We start from the raw sequence: 20,051 nt of genomic DNA on the forward strand, positions 1-20,051 counted from the left end.
AAACAAAAACCTCAGCGAAGGTAAAAATGAGTGGTTACCATTTTTTATTTGCACTCCAAAGAGCAAACAATTATTTTGTGAATTCATCAAATGATCACTTTGGTTTGATCACTGACATATATTAAAAAAATAATCAAACAAAAAAGATAAACAATAAATCACCAAAATTGTTTTCAAGATTAATCATTTAAAAATAAAAATAACATAAAAATAGAATAAAACTTCAGCTAAAAATAAATCAGAATATAAGTTGTGTCAAAATACATCTAAAAGGGCCGAAACCATGCATTTGAGTTTAAGGAGAATTGGAACAGAGCCTTCAGCAGCACAACAGTGTCTCCATTGTTTGCACTCTGACAATCATTATTTCATAATTTGAAGCGATTCATATTATTATTATTATCATTCACTTTAGATATATACGTTTATACCCACTTAGGAAAAAATGGCATTCTGAATTACATTCATGAGCTGGATGCAATGTAGTTTAGTTCTACTGTGCACTTGCCTTGTGTTTGGTCTGAATGACAATAAAGTGAACATTGTATCTCTTGAGCATCCAGAGCTGTGTAAAAAAATGTAAGGCCTAAAAATATCATGGGAAACATGTTGTGATATTACAGACTCAGTATGGATCCTCTTTCAAATTTCTGTAAAGGCAGCAGGTGAACATCATCCCAACAAGCTGAAAGAGAACAGAGAAGAGGAACTTGTTAGTTACAAACCACAGGAACAACCATTGTTTACAGTTCAGTACTTTGCGGAAGGTTAAAACAGATTAATATCAGACAGTGTGGTTTTACCTGAAGAAATGCAATGCCAATGCCCACTGCCCCAAGAATATACAACTGACTCAGGATGAATTCCTCAAGTTTCATAATGCAGCCTCCCTGAGGGCAGAAAGGGGGAAAGGACATTTAAATCTAGCTCATTCAACCTTTCATCCAAAGGATCAGCTCTATACCCACCTCCACTTTGTAGATGTTGGAGGGATGGTCCCTTCGGCCACAGAGGTCACTGGGAGTTTTACAGCAACTATCAGGAACCAGCTGCCTGTTATCTGGAGCCCGGATCCATGCGCTGTCCCTCCAGTCTGAGAAGTTGTTACTGCCACAGCACTTAAACTGAAAGGGAGAGGGAGGAAATAAAGAAAGATGAGACAATGGTGAGTCACATTAAACTGCTTCCACGTGCAGAAGGTCATTTAACATTCTCTGATGCAGTACGACTTCGACACCTCCTGCTGAAGCCTGTCCACCGCCTGCGTGACGCTCTCCTCCCCCGGCTGCTGGTATTTCTGCTGCATGGTCACCTTCAGGTTCTGTCTGAGCTCGTCGTCCAGCTGTGAGAGGAGATGCACTTCAGTGTCGGCTCAGGAAAACAATCTGTCACCGTCCATTTAAAAATGCCCCTTGTCAAGTTCCCTTACTCCCCTGCTACATTCCACTGTACCTGTGCCCCCCACATATAACTCACAGCACATGAGTGCAGGCCCCCTGACCCCACGAGCATGCTTTAAACTGACTCACCAACATAAATAGTTTCGTTTCTCGACTGACAAATGTGCAAAGACTGACACTGAACCATCGTTTATCAAGATGTCAAAGGGAAACAGTTTGATATGAGATGGAAACAGGTGGCAGCGGATTACCTGGTAGCAGAAAGGGAAACACTGGAGCCAGAGAACAGGGGGAGAAAGAGAGGTGTGAGAAGGATGGAAACAAACTGTACAAATGAAGAATATGCACAGAGAGGGATGCAAAGAAGATTTGCCAGCAAAGAGTGAAGCGACTGAAGCATTTCATGAGTGGAAGGAAAAACAGAAAGGGAAAAGGAAAGGGAGAGAGGAAAAGTGACTACATGAGAGCAGAAAAGGTCCGATTTGTAATTGCTGCAATAGCTAAAATAAACTGACGCTAACAAGAGTAATGATTAAAGATCAATCACAAAGTAGAAACATTTACCTCCTGGTAGTTTATGTAGGCCAGCACTCCAGCAATGACTTCCAGTAGGAAGATACACAGCAACAAGACCAGATACTGGACAAAAAAAGTCAAACACAATGGTAAATGAACTTCAGCTGAAAAATATAGATGTGTTTCTATGTTCAGAAGTTGTTTCAGTTCATTTCTGTGCTAAAATATGAAACTAAGGGATTAAAACTATTTGTGCACGACCCAAAAATCAACATGACAACTATGATGCAGAGAATACACTGTGGGAAAGGAAGTTAGTAATCACAAAGGTCGTGGTAAACATGGATACAGACACAGTGTCACAGAGTTTACGGAGCTTTTAAGTATCATATCCCCTCTATGCATGCGTCCGTCTCTCTCTCTCTCCCACCCTCCTCAGTCCACGCAGCAATTAGCGATGCCCCTCATTCCTCTGGCATGAGCCGCTCTCTAAATCTAAACTCTTAAAGACACACAGTGCGTGACTTTGTCCGTTATTTCTGACGGCCATGCCCGTCTGACATAATCAGGAGACAGAAGGTCACCAGGGATTAACTTTCAGTACACGTATACCCAGAGTAGGTTGTGTGTGTACAAACAGGAACTTATAGTGTCTTCCCTTGGTTTCTGATTCCAGATACAGTAATTATATACTACGTCTATTATGTGTTCACATTTGTCTGTGTGTTGGTTTATTTGGACTACAACAAATCTACTGAACTGATGTACATTAAACTCGGTGGAGTTATGGGGCCTGGGAAGAACCTTATCAATTTAGGAGTGGATGTTGATAAACATATGGATCCAGATTTATTTATTTTGGCCTTGGCGGAGGTATGTGCTCTACTGAGTGTGATACTAATTAAATGGGGTTAATACTTTGGTGGAGTGTAGTGGAATAAATATTTTTGGTCCATCTCACCACAGCCAAAAGACTCTTCATCTCCTTCAGAGTGGCACAGCATCCGATTATCCCGGTCACTATGACGATGACCCCGGCAGCTATCAGGATGTAAGCTGAGGCTGAATAAAAGCCGGAGTTGAGTAAACTGATGTAGTCGCTCTTTTCCACCAGCGTCCACACTCCCACTGCCAGCACTGCTCCTCCTGCCAGCTGAAAGAACGCACTGTTAGCCGCTCAATGCAAGCCAGATGCTTGAAATGTCAAGAATGTGCCACAGCATTTTTTTTAAGTCTTCTAAATTAGCTGCTAAAATGTGATGGCGATGCAAAGTAGGCAGCGCAATGTGTTTTCATATCTGAATGGACACTTTGCATCATGGGAAATGAGCAGGTGACTAATACAGTCCTAAAGCATGAAGTTGAAAGTAAAAGTTTGGATGTGAATAACTGTCATTAAATGGTCTCTCGAGAAGAAACTGTGCAAAATGTCTTGGCACAACATTATCTCTTCCAAGCGGTGGAAGGAACAATGTACAGCAACATGTGCGTATGTTTACAGAGTAAGTGTGAGGAAGACTCTTTTAACAGTGAGAATACAGTAGTTTCAGTAAAATAAAAATCTTCATTGATATATGTAGTATTAAGCAAAGAATGAAATAATGACATGCTCTAAGTAAATGCTAACTATTACCTCTGCTTAGAAGGTTATGTTTGAGCCCCTGGCTGTTTGTTTGTAAGCAAGATTAGGCAAAAACTATTAGACAGATTTCCAAGGCAATATCTGAGGGGTAGAAGGAAGGAGGGACGGAAGGAAGGAAGGGAGGAAGTATGTGGTATAGGTCAATAAAGAATCCATAACATTTTCAAGATCAGGGGGCAGATCCAGGAATTTGTATGTTTATGACACAAATTTCCACACGTGTGTGCAATTGGTGCAGCTTGATTGGATTGAAGGGACTGTTGGGCCTTAGCAGTGGTTTGAGCTCGACTGAGTCACATTCTAGTTACAACTGGTATAAATAAATAATCATCACAGTGTCTGTCTTGAATTCTGTTCAAATGTGAACACTTCCTCTGTAACTTACCCAGAAAAGAATATTGAATAGAAACAGTAGATATTTCAGACAGATTGTCCCACAGGTGTGAGCTTTGTCCCCTCGAGTTTCCATTCTGAAAGAAAAAGAAACTCAGATATATCAGTATGATGGCAAACAGAAACCTCAGCAAATGAAAAATGACTAGACAGCATCAGATTGCAGAGAGAGCAGGTCGTTACCCACCATCACACACACACACACACACACACACACACACACACACACACACCCACACACACACACACACACACACACACACACACACACACACACACACACACAGCTGTACAAGCTGACAACATGTCGTCTCTTTTAAGGTTTAATGTGTGCGGCTTTCGATAACAGTCAACTAAAAATAAAATTCACTCCCTGATGAAATCAAATATGTTGTGGGGTAAACATACTTAACACCCTGAGTCACGTGTCGTCCAGCACACAGATATATATATATGTTCCCGTCCCAGTAACTCAACCTGCTCTTCTCACACCCCAGTGATATTAATATCACTGGGGTAATATTTACTTAATGAATTAGTCAAAGTCTGTTTTTATCCAAACCTCAACTGAACTCTCTCATTCTATTTTTAGAAATGTGGCTCAGAGCATCATGAGTGACTAGAAATCAGGTCTCACCGCTTTAAACGGGTAACGGGTAAACATAAAGACACAATGGATATAAAACAATAAACACATTTAAAACATGCTATTCTGTATTAAACACAGCCTCTGTAGACATAAGATAAACCGCTCCATGAGTGAATGTGATCTTTCAGCAAAACACAATCTCCCGATGATCAGGTTCAAAGTTATTTTTAACTCATTGTGTCATGGAAAAAACTGCTCTGCCTTTCTGCTGAGACCAGAATACTCCTACCTGATTTGCGGTGGTGGACCCTAGAGGATGAAGATTATTGGGGCGACGTCTTCCCAGCTCCTGCTAACCCCAGTGTCAATGTGCTGCTGTCTGAAGGTTAACTGAAACAGGGTACGTTTTCAGTTGACACTCAGACCGGAGCGCCCGAGCGTCTGTCCTCTTTTGGCACAGCAGGCAGCTCAACCCTCAGCCAGCAGTTTACAGAGTACATGTCTGCCCCCAGCTGGTTTCCCATGCATATAAAAATAATAATAATAATAATAATACATTTTATTTGTGTAGCGCTTTTAAAATGTACTCAAAGGCGCTTAACATGGTAAAAAGAGTGACTCAAAAAACAATGACAATAAGGTAACATGATAACAGTTAAAAGACAGTCATTTGTTTTACACTTAAAACAATTATAATACATACATACATCACTGATTAAAAAGCAGATTTAAAAAGGTGAGTTTTGAGTCCATTTTTGAAGGAGGTGAGTGAAGGAGAATGTCTGAGGTGTTAGGGGGGAGAGTTCCAGAGGTAGAGGGCAGCGATGGAGAAGGCCCAGTCCCCCATGGTTTCGGTGCTTGGACAGGGTAAGAGGGGTGAGGAGGCTGGCGTTGGTGGATCTGAGGTTGCGGGTGGGATTGTGTCGGTGCAGGAGGTCAGAGAGGTGAGGGGGGGGGGGGGCGAGGTTGTGGAGGGTTTTGTGTTTTGTGTGTGTGTGTATGTGAATTTAAACTATATTCTTTGTTGAAAGGGGAACTAGTGTAGGTTTTGAAGGACAGGGCTGATGTGGTCTCTGGTGCGGGAGTGGGTGAGCAGAAGGGCAGCTGAGTTTTGTGTGCCGGAAAGGATGCTTTTGCAATAGTTGATTCGTGAGGTGATGAAGGTGAAAAAACAAATGGTATAAGTTACAAGTTTTAAGTTACGCTCACTTATAATACATACTTATAAGTTATGAGCATACATTAGGCAACTTAAAAGTAATTGTGTTTAAAAAGACAACAGAGGAGTCATCAAAAAATAATCCTTAATCGGACAGATTATATACACAACATAAACAAACCTTACAGACACTGCTCAGTAAACTTGTTCACAGATAAAGGTGTGACCACAGGACAGGAAGTGTAACCATGCACTGAACCATGGTGTGAACCACATATTCTTTTGTCTTTTCCTCTCTGTTTATGTACAACAGCCTTTTGTAGATGTGTCCTCGCTCAGTAAAAGGGCATCTACACACTGTCGATCATGCTGGGCGAGCAACGTCCTAAAATAAAAAAATATAAATATCCTTGTAAAGCAGAAGTCACAGTGTTTGAGAAGAGAAATTAATTTGTAGTTTACAGCACTGATCAATCATGGTTATCTAGATACAATGTAATGTATGTAATTTATCGACCAAAATATGTTTGTTCAAGCAACACACACATAATTTGAACACACTCCCAGAGGCTCTGAATAATTGTTATGGGACGCCATTGTTTTGGTTGGTAAATGAGCGTGGCTACAGCTACACATTCAGTGTAATAACACAATGGACAGTAGGTGGAAATATCTTACCTTGCCAGGTGAGTCATCAGCTCCTCCATGTTATGTCCGGTCTTGGCACTGCACTCGTAAAACAAAGCTTGGTGCTGCTGTAAAAACCCAAAATGTATTTCATCTAAAAAAATATAATGAGGTAAATCACTGAAGAAAGTTGTTTGAATATTCAAATAAACCTAACCTCTGCCAGCCTCTGCCCCTCCCTTGTGGTCACCTGCCTGCTGTGTGCGTCTGCCAGATCCAGCTTGTTCCCCAGCAGCATTAACACGGCACCTTCACACATCTTCTCCTGCGACAGAGACCAGGTGACACAACACTTTCTTTATTATCATTATCATTGATTAGGATTAAAAACTGAGGTAAACCTACACAAATCACCTAACGAATAAGTCAAAGTAGTACTAAAATGAATACTTTACTTTAAAACTTCAATGACATCTGTGTTTTCTTAGCTTCCTGTTGTACTAAGGTGGTAATAACTTGCACATGTTTTCAGATCTTTAGTGTTTTTGCACCCAACCATCCGTGACACCTCCGCCTGTTCACCTTCACAGAGTCCATCCATCCTCTCAGCGCTTTGAAGGAGGGGGAGTGAGTTACGTCGTACATGGCGAGGACACCGTCGGCCTTCCTGTAGTACTGCTCAGTGATGCTGCGAAACCTGGAAGGGGGAATCAAAGTTTCTCTTTGAGTCCGAGGGACAACAGGTCCAGATGTGAAGAAGTTCCTTGAAGACGCTCTTCAGATACCATGTTCAAGAGTGTGTGGTGAGGTTGTCGTGACCTTGACATTGGACCGTCCAAATCTAATTGGTTAATTTGGGAGTCTGAGTGAACATTTTGAGGATTCTCTCAAGATGGTCTTGAGATACAAAGAGTATCTCAAGACCATCTTGAACAAATAGTTTAGTGAGATCTTCGACCACTGAAATCAAATTAGTTCATCGTCGAGTTTACCTGAACATTTAAAGCAAGTTTGAAGAAATTCCCTCAAGGAGTCTAAGACATGTCATGTTCAAAAGAATGGGACTGATGGGCCAATGGAGGTATGACAGTACGCACAGCCACTGTCTGTCACTGACACAGAGGCATTAAGAAAGACATGAGAAGAAGCTGTGTCATCTCTGACCTCTCCTGTCCCGCAGTGTCCCACAGCTGCAGGGTGACGGTGGTGGAGTCCACAGTTAAGGTTTTCATCTGGAAATCCAAACCTGCAAGACAACAGAGGAGTGACACACTGACACATTGAGGAGCGAGTGAATCATTGACATAATAAGTGAAACTCTTACCGACAGTAGAGCTTGTGTTACTGAGGAAGCTTCCTGTGCAGTAGTGCTGGATGAAGGAGCTTTTACCCACAACTGAGTTACCCAAGAATACCACCTTGAACACTCGCTGACGACTGACAATTTTGCTCTAAAATTAGGGTAAAAGACCAACTTAATTCAAACACATGTACTTTTTTAATGCCATTAAGAGAGAAGGTTTTTTTAGGCTAAGAAATATTCAAAGCTCTGTGTCGTATTTGTGCTGTGCAGACCACAAAAGCCTATAATTACCTTCTCATACCCTCTGTTGCTCCTGCTACTATGTCATTCAATTGATTAAAATGTGTATATCTTCATATGTAATATTTTCCCTACCTGAGTTTGAGTCTGTTCAACATTTCCCCCCCCGACTCTACATGTTGGCTGGTGTCTCTTGGATGCATTTTTCATCTCTGTGTCTTTGTTCTGCTCCAACTCATCAGATGAGCTCAGCTGTCTTCAGGATCCACAAACACACAGAGTTAGTGTCTTTCTGAGGCAATAGGACTTTTACCGAATGTAATATCAGATGCAGGTAGTCATACAAACCTTTTCAGTGGCTTGTCTTGCAGTAAGTAGTTACCTATGACTGAGCCTCTCTTCTCCAAAGTCTTTTTGACATTTGGATTCTTTTTGTGGAAAGTGAGGCAAAAGAAACAAGTAGCATTCAGATTTCTATAGGTATAGATATTTATAGTCTGAAACATGTTCTACCAATTATTTCACACAGGCAGATTCTTTTTTTAATTGTTTAAAAAGTGAGGGTTCAATCTTTTTGTGTCATTTTTAGTTTATCATAATCATCAATTGGCAACTGAAAAATAGAAAACCAAGAGTAGCTAATTGTGTTATAGGTCCTGTTCAGACATGGTATTAACATCCATACTGAGAGATCCAATCACAAGTGGACCCCTTATGTCTGCACCCGGTATAAAAAGGGGTCTCAGGGTTAGGGTTAGAGTTAGGGTGAACACTTCACGACCACTGATATATATTTAAATAAACAAACAACGCTTCTGCTCCCAAGGACCAAATTATGTTGTTTTTACCCAGTCTGAGTTTACAGATGTGTGTGATGTCACTGTGTTTGTGTGTCTGTGTGTTGGCATGAGTGAGCAAGAGAGAGGTAGAAAGCGATCAGAATGAGGAGGAGCTGTAAAGAAGGATTTTACCCATATAAGAAAAGTATCAACAACTGCATGTTGGTCAGTGTTGATATTGTGTCAGTGGCAAGAGACAAACGTACGTGTCTTAACAGAGTGAAATGAATGTGGCTGGATGTGGCACAGATAAAACTCCCGATGTGGTCAAAGTGATCAGATCTCAAGATGTGTTGAAGATGTATTTGGGTGCATTCAGACCTGAACTTAGCATTGACCCCTTGTGATTGGATCACTCAGGACAGATGTTACTACCAGGTCTGAACAAGGACCAAATTGGGAGAGTTTCTTGATGAATGTTTTGTATTCTTTGTCAGCCTCTTTGGTCAGAAAACCTGAACGGAAGCTTGAATCCCAAAATGACTGTAATTAACAGCTTTGGCAAAACTTCCACCTTAATTCTCTGAAAGAACGTGAACGGGATAAGAGGGAACATGCTAATAAATGTGAGAAGTGTGATACATGAAAGGGCTTTATTGGTTTGGTACCGACCCACTTTAGTTAACTGCATAAATATTGTCATGTACAGAATCATTAATGATCATTTACACATATTACACTCTGTCCATCACAGGACAGAACAAATGTCTTTTCAGCAAAAATCCTTCACTCCACTAACCAACATCTACGGAAAAAAACAAAACCAAAATTGCTGACATGCACAACTCCCAAACGAGGTCAGTGACTTTAACACGAGTTCAGTTAATAACCAAACAATAACAGCTGCCCATATAAATATGAATTGTCCATAAAGCATGAAGTCTTTCCAGGACTTAGCTTAGGGCGGATAAACCTCTTGATGTTTCCACGGTGTACAAAGGTCCTCACTGAGGTAGTAAGTTAGAGGCAGAGCAGGAAGAACAGAGCGTCTGTGACTAACCCTCTTCTGAGAGTGTTGAGCGTCTTTTTCATCTCGCAGCCGTTTGTTCATATCCCTGAATCAGAAAGAGGGAAGTCAGTTAGAGACATTCTCATGACCGACTGATCCATAAGTAGAGAACACACACTGGAAGAGCAGCAGGCTGGACTCACTTCAGCAGTTCCAGTTGTCTAAACAGGCTGTCCTTCTCTTTCTGAATGTTCTTTGACACCTTCACCACATTTCTACAGGGAAACAAGCAAAAGACAATTTCTGTATTTGGGATATTGTAATATAATTTCTTAAATATGACCAAAAACAACAATAAACTAAGTGCTGCAATGTAACAGACCCATGGGCACCATCCTGCCGCCGTTAACACAAGAATATGACAGCAAATGTACTTCTTATGACTTCCGTTTGAATCATAAAGTTACAGCACCCAGCTGTTCTAGGTTTTTAAATACCAACCCTTTAAAAATATATTTAACTATATATTTATGAGCTGTTTTATTTTAGGATGAGTGGCACCAACAGAGTGAGGAATTCAGAAAGTAGGAGTAAGAGAAAGTAAGAGATGGAAGACCACTAGTTTTGATCTATTTGTTATTAGTTAAAATAAAAGACTAGCGCCTTTCTTCTTAATTATTTCTTCTTAATCATCAGATCATCTTCCAGAGAGTCAAAAAGATTCTTCGGAGTGATCTTATTTTCTCCACTTGGAAAAGTCATGGATTTGATTTAATCTCACATCATCTATAGCGACATGGTCCTGAATCTCCCAAAAAACGTCCACTGCCCGCAGCAAGTTTGAACTCAAAAGGAGATCATATGACTCTCATGTGTTTACTGCTGTTTTTATTTTTACAGCAAAGCAGTCATGCACTTTCTTTCTCTCAAGAACCATTATTGAAATGAGGATTTGATGAAGAAGAGATTTTTTTTCTTCAAGATAAATGAATTATTCTTTCGAAAAAAGGTGTAATTATTGAAAAAATGCCCCAACAGACAGTTATCTGTGCCTCTCACCTCTGTCTGTCCACTTGTTCCTGGGCAGCGTTGAGCTGCAATAGGCTGAGCTGACCCAGAGCGGCCTGCAGCTGCTCTCTGGTGCTCTCCATCTGGTCCTGTAGCTGGACATTGAGGCTCCGCAGCTGCTGGTTCTGCTCCTTGAAGTTCACCTGCTCACAGCTGAGCTGCCGGACTCTGGTCTCCAGCTGAGGACAAAGACCGGTCCTGTGATTCTCTCATCAAACCATGGCGTTATCAGACATAACACTGCAGTCATTTGGATGCTTACCTCTTTCTGTTTGGTCATTGTGTTCTCTAGCTCCTGCTCTCGCATCTTCAGCTCCTCTTCAAGTTGCTTCCCTCTTTGCATCAGTCTAACAGCGTCCTTGATTTCACAATAAATTCATTAAATGCTGAGATGACATCACTCTTATTAAATGGCACAAATGCTGGACTAAGGCCGTTTTCATAACCGTAAGTTCAGACCACGGTCAGAACAAAGGTCTTTGTTACATCATTCACATTTTATCTGATTAGTTTTGGAGTGGACTAAAAAATATGTGTGTGACATACATGTTTCCTGCATCATGTACATGAGCTGCGTCTAACTATATTTGACATTTGACATCAGTTACGTTTGTGGACGAGCGTACCTCTGATGTCGGCATGTTAGTCTTTCCATTTGAATAAAGAAAATAATTAAACTTTTCATTTTGTGGATTTCATTGCAACTGTATTATCGTTATGAAAAGACAAATCTCCTTGTCATTAAGACATTATAAAGTCAGAGGCGAAGACTAGAAGCAATCCTGCAAGCTTCTTCTCTTTTCCTTCTTCTATTGTTTAATGCTGGTTCAACGTCCTGCAATTGGGCCGCAAGTCCAAACTGTCCCAAAAAATACTTTTACACTGAAAATGAACTGAACCATGGTGCCGTTGTCGGGATCTGAGGCACCTTTCACACATGTTATTTTGGTTCATAGTAAATTGAAAAGTGAGAAGGTCAAGATCAAACAACCAAGTCATGAAAGTTCCTTCAAATCTGTACCTGAGCCTGATGTTTCTGTCTCTCCTCTCTGAGTTGACTTTCCAGGTCTTCATAAATGGATCGAACAACCTGATCGTGTTCGCTCTCGCGTCTAAAGCAGAAAAAGAAAATCAAGTCAACAGTTACATTTGGCAGAGTGGATGCTGTGTTCAACGTGAAGAGGCAGACAGAGGGAATGAAGTGTGGACCTGCGCAGAGCTTGTTCCAGGCTGTCTCTCTCTCTGATGGAGTCCTGTAAATGGGACACTGTGTGGACCAAGACACTCTCCAGGACACTGAGCAGCTCTGGTCTTTCTCTCTGGAGCTCACACCACATAGAACAAAGCTCCTGCTGACTGACACAAAGCAAAACAACACAAAAAGTTAAAAGACTGAGGGTTTTAAACCTTAAAAGTCTGACACTGACCTTAAACAATACTTACCTTAAATAAATGTTTCAAAGTTTTATGACAAAGTGTTTGCACGGCAAGTACGAAGTAAGACTGGAAACTAGATACTTGAACTATGAGTTGTTCAGAAGAGGAGATAGTGGATATACAAGTAGTATCAATGATTTTCAGTTTTGTGTTTTTGACAGTGGCATACAATGATAACAATCAAATATGGATGCAATCAAAAATTGATTTTATGTAGATTTATATTTTGAGTAATTTCTTCAATATCAATAATCATTTAATCTATAAAACTGTTTTAAAAAAGGACAATACAATTTCTCAAAGCTGGAGGTAAATCCTTCAATGTTATGTTATATCTGATGAGTTCAGAACTTATACATATATAGAATAAGGAAAATATTACCATTTAAAAAGCTTGAAAAAAAAGAGAAGTAGGTGAAGTTATTCATAAATTATCAAAACAGTTGCCAATTTACTATCTTACCATCAACTAATAGATTAATTGTCTAATTGTTGTTGTCCCTTAAATACGTCTTGTGTTTACTCATCTATCTAATATATTTTCTATATTGATACATTCATTCAACAGTTGACCAACCAAACCTTCTGTGAGAATGTTTGCTAATTGGGAAAAAATATAATTATAATTAGTATATAAACTAGTGTCTGTGGTTTGTAGACAGATATGATCACCCTGTGATAAAACAGTGGTTTCATCTTACTCTTTAAAAAGCTTGTCAGCACCCAGCTCCATCAGTATGTTTACAAATCTGACTGCAGTGGCATCCTGGGACCAGTGCAGTTGGTCCGCATCCTCCACCGCTTCGCCTGGACTCGACTCAGACGTGTCCTCAAGTCCCACAAACTCGCCTGAACCACAGAGTGAGGAATAGCATAGAAGAATTCATTAAAACTGTAGGAGAAACTCTTTTGTCCGTATGTCCCAATGATCTATGGGTTCACATCCCTCTAAAGTACAACACTTACCGAGTCCAGTGTTGAACTCAACAGGAGTGAGGAATCCATTGCTCTCTCGGTCCAGACTCTCAAACACCGTCTCCAGCTGTTCAGGAGACAGCGGCAGCTCTCTCTGCAGCCTCTGATCAGAAGAAGACGGAAGTTTAAGTCTCTATAATCAGCCTCAAGGTTTTCATCCTGTGACACTCGACGCTCACCTGCATGTCCCTCTTTGTGATGAAGCCTTTCCCCTCTTTGTCACAGAGCAGAAACAGCTCCTTGGCCTTGCCCATGGTCTCGGTCTGCGGACTTCCTGCTGCTGCTGCTCTGGGTGACACCAGTGGGCTGCTTCCCAAACTATGCCTGGGGCTCCCAACAGCAAAGCCCCGCGGTCTCGGGCTCGCTGGCACAGCCTCGCCACTGCCCTGACCCACGAGCACCTCGCCATCATTCAGCCACTTAGACATGACTGGACAGAGGAACATGGTTATGGATGAGGAGTTGCTGTATATCTGTCCATCAGTCTACATTTACAGCAAAATACTATGTTCAGGTACAGAGGTGGTACATGAATGGCACTTATATAGGTAGCAGTTTCATGTAGTTTTTGTGCTATGCTGCAAACTAACAGACAAACAAACACAAATGAAAACATAACCTGCTTGGTGCAGAGAATGAAAATAACTCTGCCCTATAGTCAGCTTTTTCTCACAAGTATTTAACATTTGACTTTGTCTGCTGGAAGCATAATCTTTGCATAATTTCCCGATAAACCACCGTGAATTTATTGACACTTGGGCTCTTCCCTCGTAAGTGTTCTGAAATATTGGGAGAAACTGGCCCTGCAGGTCCTCCCTTGTCAAACACCAGGTGACGAACAAACTAAGCTGTGACTGTGCACAATATCTACAGCTGCCGTGACCAGTTCTTCACTATATGAGATTCCATTGTTGTTTGAAAGATGAAAATTTACATATTTATATATATATATATAAAATGTCAACATCTGCAAGGCACACTAGTTGTGACTCAGATACTTGTCTTGAGACAGACGAGTCAGTCGTCTTGACTGTATATTCAGATGAGGAAGATATAAGATAACAGCTTTGCAGCCAGAAGGGTCTGTGACGGTGCACCAGGATGTGTAAAGGGTGAAAGAACAGGATGGTGTCATGTGAGAGGAGTTACTGTGTACTTGAAGGGGAGGGTGGATGGCTGCGGGAGCGAGGAGATGCAAATGAACGTTTGCAGTAGTTTGCATTGTCGGAATTACCAACAAATACACACAAACGATGCTCTCAGGAGCCATGGCGCTCATAAAACACTGATTTGTGACAAATTGCACACAAAATCAGTCTCCAGGTTAGATGACATATGAGTTGCTTCACAGGAACATATAAGCCTAAATCAGAAATGGTTTCATTCAAACCGAGTTTCCAAATCAATGCAGCGGAACCTGGGGTGACTGAGCCTTCTCCATTTAACCCCCCCACCCTCATTCTGAAATGCTCTCCCTAAACAAATAAGACCTGTCAGCTGTCAACAAAATTAAAAACCCACCTCTTCACAACTGCTCTTAATGTGTGATCACTGATATGTATTTTTTATATCTTGTTATTATTATTTCTAGGTTATAACAGACCCTGAGGCGTATACTTTCAGCCCACACCGAAACTCCCCGCTTACTCCTGCAATAACTGGGAATATCCACATCTTAAATTCATATTTAATTTGTCATACTCCTACCTACATCATTACATTATCTTTAGATGCAAACAACTACTGAACACTCCTATTCTGTCACCTCTTGTATTAAGTCTCTGTTTATAGGCTTACTCAGGGTTCTATTACATTAAGTGCTTTACTGTGTATTCTAGTACTTTATTATGTATCATTTACTTAGGGAGTACGTACAGTTTTTAGTACATTTGGTTTATAACATTCTCTTTTGAGGTATTTGAATTCTTTGTATCTGTTTTATTGCTACTTAGATCTATGTGCAATGCCCTCGACTTGCTGCTGTAACACAGTAACTTCCCAATCTATCCATACATATTTTGGAGCATTGCTAAAAACGTTATAGAATTAAAAGTGTTATTTTGATCCTTATCTTTGACAGATATCTTTGCAGAATATGGGGATAAAATACCAGCTGAACTGTGCCACAGTATTAAATGAACAGCCTATCTCTGCTTCAAGGCACAACACCTCTAATAAAGTAGGTTCTGATAAAGTCTAGTGAAGCATCCCGCTGGTGATTCGTGGAGCCTTCAAAACGTCCCTGAATCGTAGAGATATGCCGGTTTTCCTGGTGCTGGTCTTGTGTAAACATTACACGTTAAGGATTTTTGTGTGTCTGACCAGACTCCACATAAACCAGCAGCCACGCAAAGGTCAAATAAACTCTAACACACCTCAGATACACACTATTCATCAGCAGGGACACGAGGACAGTGGCTTTACAACGTGTCGCGGGCAACTAAACTGTCAAAGATAAATAACACCGCTCTCAATGGGACATGTTGCTTTCGAACACAGTTTTCTCCACGTTAAGACAGAAAGTGGTTTTGCCCTCAAACGCACCGTGGTTTCCCACAATGACTCAAATTGTGATACGACGACATGAAGCTGCTCTGCACATAACGAGTGTATTTATTATTAACGGAGAAGAAGGACTCAGACAGCCGCTGGTTACGCGACCTCACACTGGACACAGAGTGAACACACACCCGGCTGTGTCTTTGCAGATCGGACTAAGTCCCATTATTGTATTTCTGTGAGTTGAGAGAAGTTTGTGGAGCCTTGAACTCACCGTGTGTCGGTGCAGGTGTCCCACCACCGCTGTCCAGCTCTGTGACTGCAAGACGTACCGGCCACAGCCGCTGGGTGGCAGTGACGAGCCTGTGCTGCTGACCTGTACCGTAATGATCGGTGTAGCTCGCTCACACTCTTCCACTCAACATTGTTGTCATAGGCCCCTGTTGACCTGCAGCCACTATGTGTGAAAGTATATTGATTTTTATATTTTAATCCATCATGATCATCTTAGTTAGAGAATCTAGCACCGTAGATACTCTATTTACACTACACACATTCTGTTTACTTTGCTTTCGTTCTTACTTGTTGATTGTTTTTTTTATCCTTTTCTTTTGCCATTGCTTTTAAATGATGGTGCATAAAGTATAAGTTTAGATTTACTGATTCTCATTTTCAATTTCTCTGTTGCTGCTGTAAGATGGAAAATGTCCCAATAGTGGATCTAATGAAGGATTTTCCTGTCTTATCTTAAAATAAATTGGCAACAAGCAACATGAATTTCCTTTATTATTATTAACTTAATTGATAATTCAACCTGAGATTACACAGGTAGATTTAATGAAAATCTGTTTATCTCTCTTTTCTGTAAAATTGTTTTACAGAGGATAGGAAAACCACATTTTATAAACCAAATCCAAACATGTAAAACTATGAACAGATAAGGTAAAATGATAAGAACGAGCAGTAGGCTGACAATATACACATTTACTTCAAACCACAATGAAATAAAATGCAAGTCAACTCTAAAGTTGCAAACCACAAATAGTAGAGAAGAACGGTAAAAAATAACAACAACTAGGATGCAGTTCAATGTTTAGCCTAGTTGGTAATGAAAGTAAATGTTTCACCCAACCTTTCTTTAGTATTTAGAAAACCACACAAAACCAATACATCTGTGTAATAAAAACGAAAGTCTGTGCTTGGGGCTACATTTTTGATGAATATCTGGAGAACCCGTACACTGGTTATTACGGTAGCATCACGAAGCAGCGTTACCATGGAATTTGCGGAAATACGTTGCTGCTGAGAGGCGGCGGTGGATGCTCGGAGGAAACTGCGCCGTTTGTTTGTGGAAAAAGAAGAAATACGAGCAATTTACGGTTCCTGTTTGTCTCCACGTGACTCGTTTTCCTCCCTCGCGTGTTTCCGGTGAGTAGAGGCGACTCACATCATATTTCTGGATCATGTTAACACAACTGGACGCAGCTAAACAGCGTTGTTGTGGTTCACGTGGGGAGAAACTCGAAGTTAAAATCTGAGCCTTGCCACCGCCTTTGTTGAGTTCAACGTACATTAGATGTGTTACTAATACAAACAGTAGAAACTTACTTCTATCGGTGTACTAGCTTATCTGCAGCCAGGATTAAATAATCACAGGCTCCCGCCATTAGAAGAGAAGTTGCGTAAAATGAGAGTTTGTGCGTAACACAATAACAACAACTGGAGGGGTCCACGCAGGACACATTAATCCCTAATCCCACCCATGACCTTCCCACGGTGGCTGCCCGTGTAGCATGCTTTACATGGGTACGTTCGCCGTTCATATATACGTCTGAGGCAGACGGTGAATCGGCCCCTCACCGGCAGACACACAATGGAGAAGCTCGAGCTGCACAGGGGACACAACTTAGCTGCGCGTAATGAACAATTCAGGTGTAGCTGCCTATGTTTTCTATCACACGATATAACCACAGCATCTATTTTCTCCCTGCAGCTGATGAGGAGACTTTCCACAGCCAAGATGTCTACCTGCGGCAGCTGAAGAGGTCAACCCCGGGTCATCCCAAATCCTGCATGTCAGAGATGTTTTATCCCTGAGGACAACAAACAGCATGTTTCTCCACAGAGGAACTTTCTGGAGCCCCTTGTTTATGGAGAAGCGCACCACTCCCTGACTATGTGAATGGACAAGTTGTAACTCAGTGGTGTGTGTCTGCTTCTGGACCTGTGCAGTGATTTTGCACCAGAGCATGTGGAGTACCTGTGTTTGGGATCTGTGAAGAGAAGCAAGGAGGAGAAGAGAAGATGCTGCAGACTGGTAACTACTCACTGGTGCTGCTGATCCAGCTCTCACTGTTGTGCTATGACCTCTTCGTCAACTCCTTCAGTGAACTTCTGAGGGGAGAGCCTGTCATCCAGCTCGTGCTATTCATGTAAGTCATCTATGCTCAAAACATCAGTTCACTTATCAGAACGTCAACCGGAAAGAGGTAGATTCTAGCGTATGTTATCAGTTATTCATCAATTATATACACTATACACTGTTTGTTTACATCTTCAGGTATACATTTTTCTCTGCATCATATTATTACATTGTATTTTTAAAATAACTTTCAATTGGAGTGTTTAAAAAGTACTTTTTTATTAATTTGTAAAAATTGACTAAGGGATTGATAACAATCCCATGAATAATAATGTAATGGAAGTTGTGGCTTTAACCTCCTGACCTAGTTTTAGACCAAAACAAAATACAATAACAGGACAAATTTGTGATTATTGAGATAATCAGCTAATATACTGAGGTTTACATTATTCAGAATATTACATTCAGATTTACATAACTCAAGGAAAGCCTAGACACTTTGTATTTTAAGAGTTTATTCGAACATCCATGTCTGTTTTTTATCCTTGAGTATGTGTATTAATTAAAGATATTGAAGTATTGTAACTTTATTTAGCAGCTTCTTCTTTCAGTAGCCATTTCATCTGGCCACATTTAAACAAGCATGGAAATGCTGCTTCATTTAGTGAAAAATCCCACTTGCTCTGTATCTTTCTCTCTGACATGATCATGTGTATGTTTTTGACATCTTGCTAAATGTGCACCATCAGAAAACCAATATTAATATCATCTGTCATTGTCTTGCAGAATCCAGGACATTGCCATCTTATTCAACGTGATCATCGTCCTGTTGATGATGTTCAACACCTACGTGTTCCAGGTCGGGCTAGTGTCTCTGCTGCTGGAGAGGTTCAGGGCTCTGATGATATGCTCCGCCCTCTACCTGACCCTAAGCATCTGCTTCCACTGCTGGGTGTTGGTACGCTTCGTCAACCCTGCACTAAAACCGATACATATTAACATGATTCTGACTATCACTGAAAATGATGCGCTAAAATAATTACTATCCTATATCAGAGTAACTGTGCACAGTCTTCATCCATGTTTACTGAATCTGATATTTTCTTCTAGAATCTTAGATGGCTCGACTCAAACCGTTTTGTTTGGACCGATGGTCTTCAAGCTCTTTTTGTTTTCCAGAGAACAGGTAACTGGTTGATTTCATTCATTCAAACATTCTCCATCACAGCTCATCAGTCTTCTGTCGTGCCACTGATCATTGAGTATGTGTCCGTCTCTCTGTCAACAGCGGCAGTGTTGTATTACTACTTGTACAAACGCACAGCAGAGTACATGGGGGACCCCCGGCTGTATGAGGACTCTCTCTGGCTGCGTGACGCCTTCGCCAGAGCCCGACAGTGACAAAGAGACAGTCTCCAGACATTAAAACACTGAGCATCACCATGTGCTACACTGAATTTTGGGGGGAAATTTCTATTTAACACTTGCACAGCCTGACACTACTGAACAAAGCAATTTGGCTGATGATGAATTTTACAGGTAAGAGGATGAAGCAAAGTCTAACAGTTTGTATTAATTGGTTCTTCGTAGCCAAGTGGGCAGATCAGGGCAGTTGGAGCGCTGTATTAATCTGGATTGAGTGTTAATCCATGTGGCCTTTGTAAATCAATTAGAGTTGTACACAGAGTGCAACACATTGAAAGAATGTCCCAAGTTTGTCTCTGTTCAGATATAGATTACCCATTTGAATCTTTAATTATATGTAGAACTACATGTAACCATATATTTGCTGGAAAGGCTGTGCAAGGAAGAAAGAAATTGGTTTATTTTGCCTTTTTTTTTTTTAAGACTAGTATGTGTTGTTTACATGATAAATAAGCCAATTTCCATGATTTGAGTCCTGAGCAAGGACCTTTTGAATTGTGTTCCTGCTGTTTTTTATTAAATAATCCTTCTGTAATCCCGGTGTAATCCTTCATCTCTAAGTGGTCAGTATTATCCTGGAGACAAGGTGAACCAGACTGCTCTATTTTTAACACAAGGATAAATCAGG

At 40.9% G+C, this 20,051-nt stretch overlaps 3 protein-coding genes across 4 annotated transcripts; 1 reads left to right on the forward strand and 2 right to left on the reverse strand.

Annotated features, from left to right (window-relative positions):
- Nucleotides 1-27: 27 nt before the first annotated feature.
- On the reverse strand, nt 28-4,976 carry cd151 (CD151 molecule). 2 transcript variants are annotated; one of them, XM_062390118.1, is made up of 9 exons: nt 4,830-4,976; nt 3,944-4,028; nt 2,878-3,069; nt 1,965-2,039; nt 1,652-1,672; nt 1,238-1,342; nt 969-1,124; nt 804-890; nt 28-685 (listed from the first exon to the last, which is right to left on the reverse strand). In XM_062390118.1, the coding sequence occupies exons 2-9, from the start codon at nt 4,025-4,027 to the stop codon at nt 626-628; spliced, it is 780 nt and encodes a 259-aa protein (XP_062246102.1). In that variant the 5' UTR covers nt 4,028; nt 4,830-4,976; the 3' UTR covers nt 28-625. The 2 variants fall into 2 exon arrangements, with proteins under 2 accessions (XP_062246102.1, XP_062246103.1); XM_062390119.1 differs by lacking the exon at nt 1,652-1,672 and having other exon boundaries at nt 4,830-4,975.
- Nucleotides 4,977-5,146: 170 nt separating this feature from the next.
- On the reverse strand, nt 5,147-15,956 carry cracr2b (calcium release activated channel regulator 2B). The gene is made up of 18 exons (XM_062390117.1): nt 15,911-15,956; nt 13,317-13,567; nt 13,129-13,240; nt 12,864-13,011; nt 11,935-12,081; nt 11,747-11,837; nt 10,988-11,083; nt 10,717-10,904; nt 9,861-9,932; nt 9,709-9,763; nt 8,218-8,297; nt 8,005-8,125; nt 7,651-7,777; nt 7,491-7,572; nt 6,909-7,023; nt 6,544-6,651; nt 6,378-6,454; nt 5,147-6,084 (listed from the first exon to the last, which is right to left on the reverse strand). Exons 2-18 carry the CDS (start codon nt 13,563-13,565, stop codon nt 6,000-6,002), a joined length of 1,953 nt encoding a protein of 650 aa, XP_062246101.1. The 5' UTR covers nt 13,566-13,567; nt 15,911-15,956; the 3' UTR covers nt 5,147-5,999.
- Nucleotides 15,957-16,927: 971 nt separating this feature from the next.
- Nucleotides 16,928-19,958, forward strand: tmem138 (transmembrane protein 138). Its single transcript, XM_062389262.1, has 5 exons — nt 16,928-17,064; nt 17,630-18,068; nt 18,785-18,956; nt 19,109-19,184; nt 19,287-19,958. Exons 2-5 carry the CDS (start codon nt 17,941-17,943, stop codon nt 19,397-19,399), a joined length of 489 nt encoding a protein of 162 aa, XP_062245246.1. The 5' UTR covers nt 16,928-17,064; nt 17,630-17,940; the 3' UTR covers nt 19,400-19,958.
- Nucleotides 19,959-20,051: the final 93 nt, after the last annotated feature.

The sequence above is a fragment of the Platichthys flesus genome, chromosome 6 (assembly GCF_949316205.1).
Source record: "Platichthys flesus chromosome 6, fPlaFle2.1, whole genome shotgun sequence".
In the NCBI taxonomy this organism is placed as follows: domain Eukaryota; kingdom Metazoa; phylum Chordata; class Actinopteri; order Pleuronectiformes; family Pleuronectidae; genus Platichthys; species Platichthys flesus.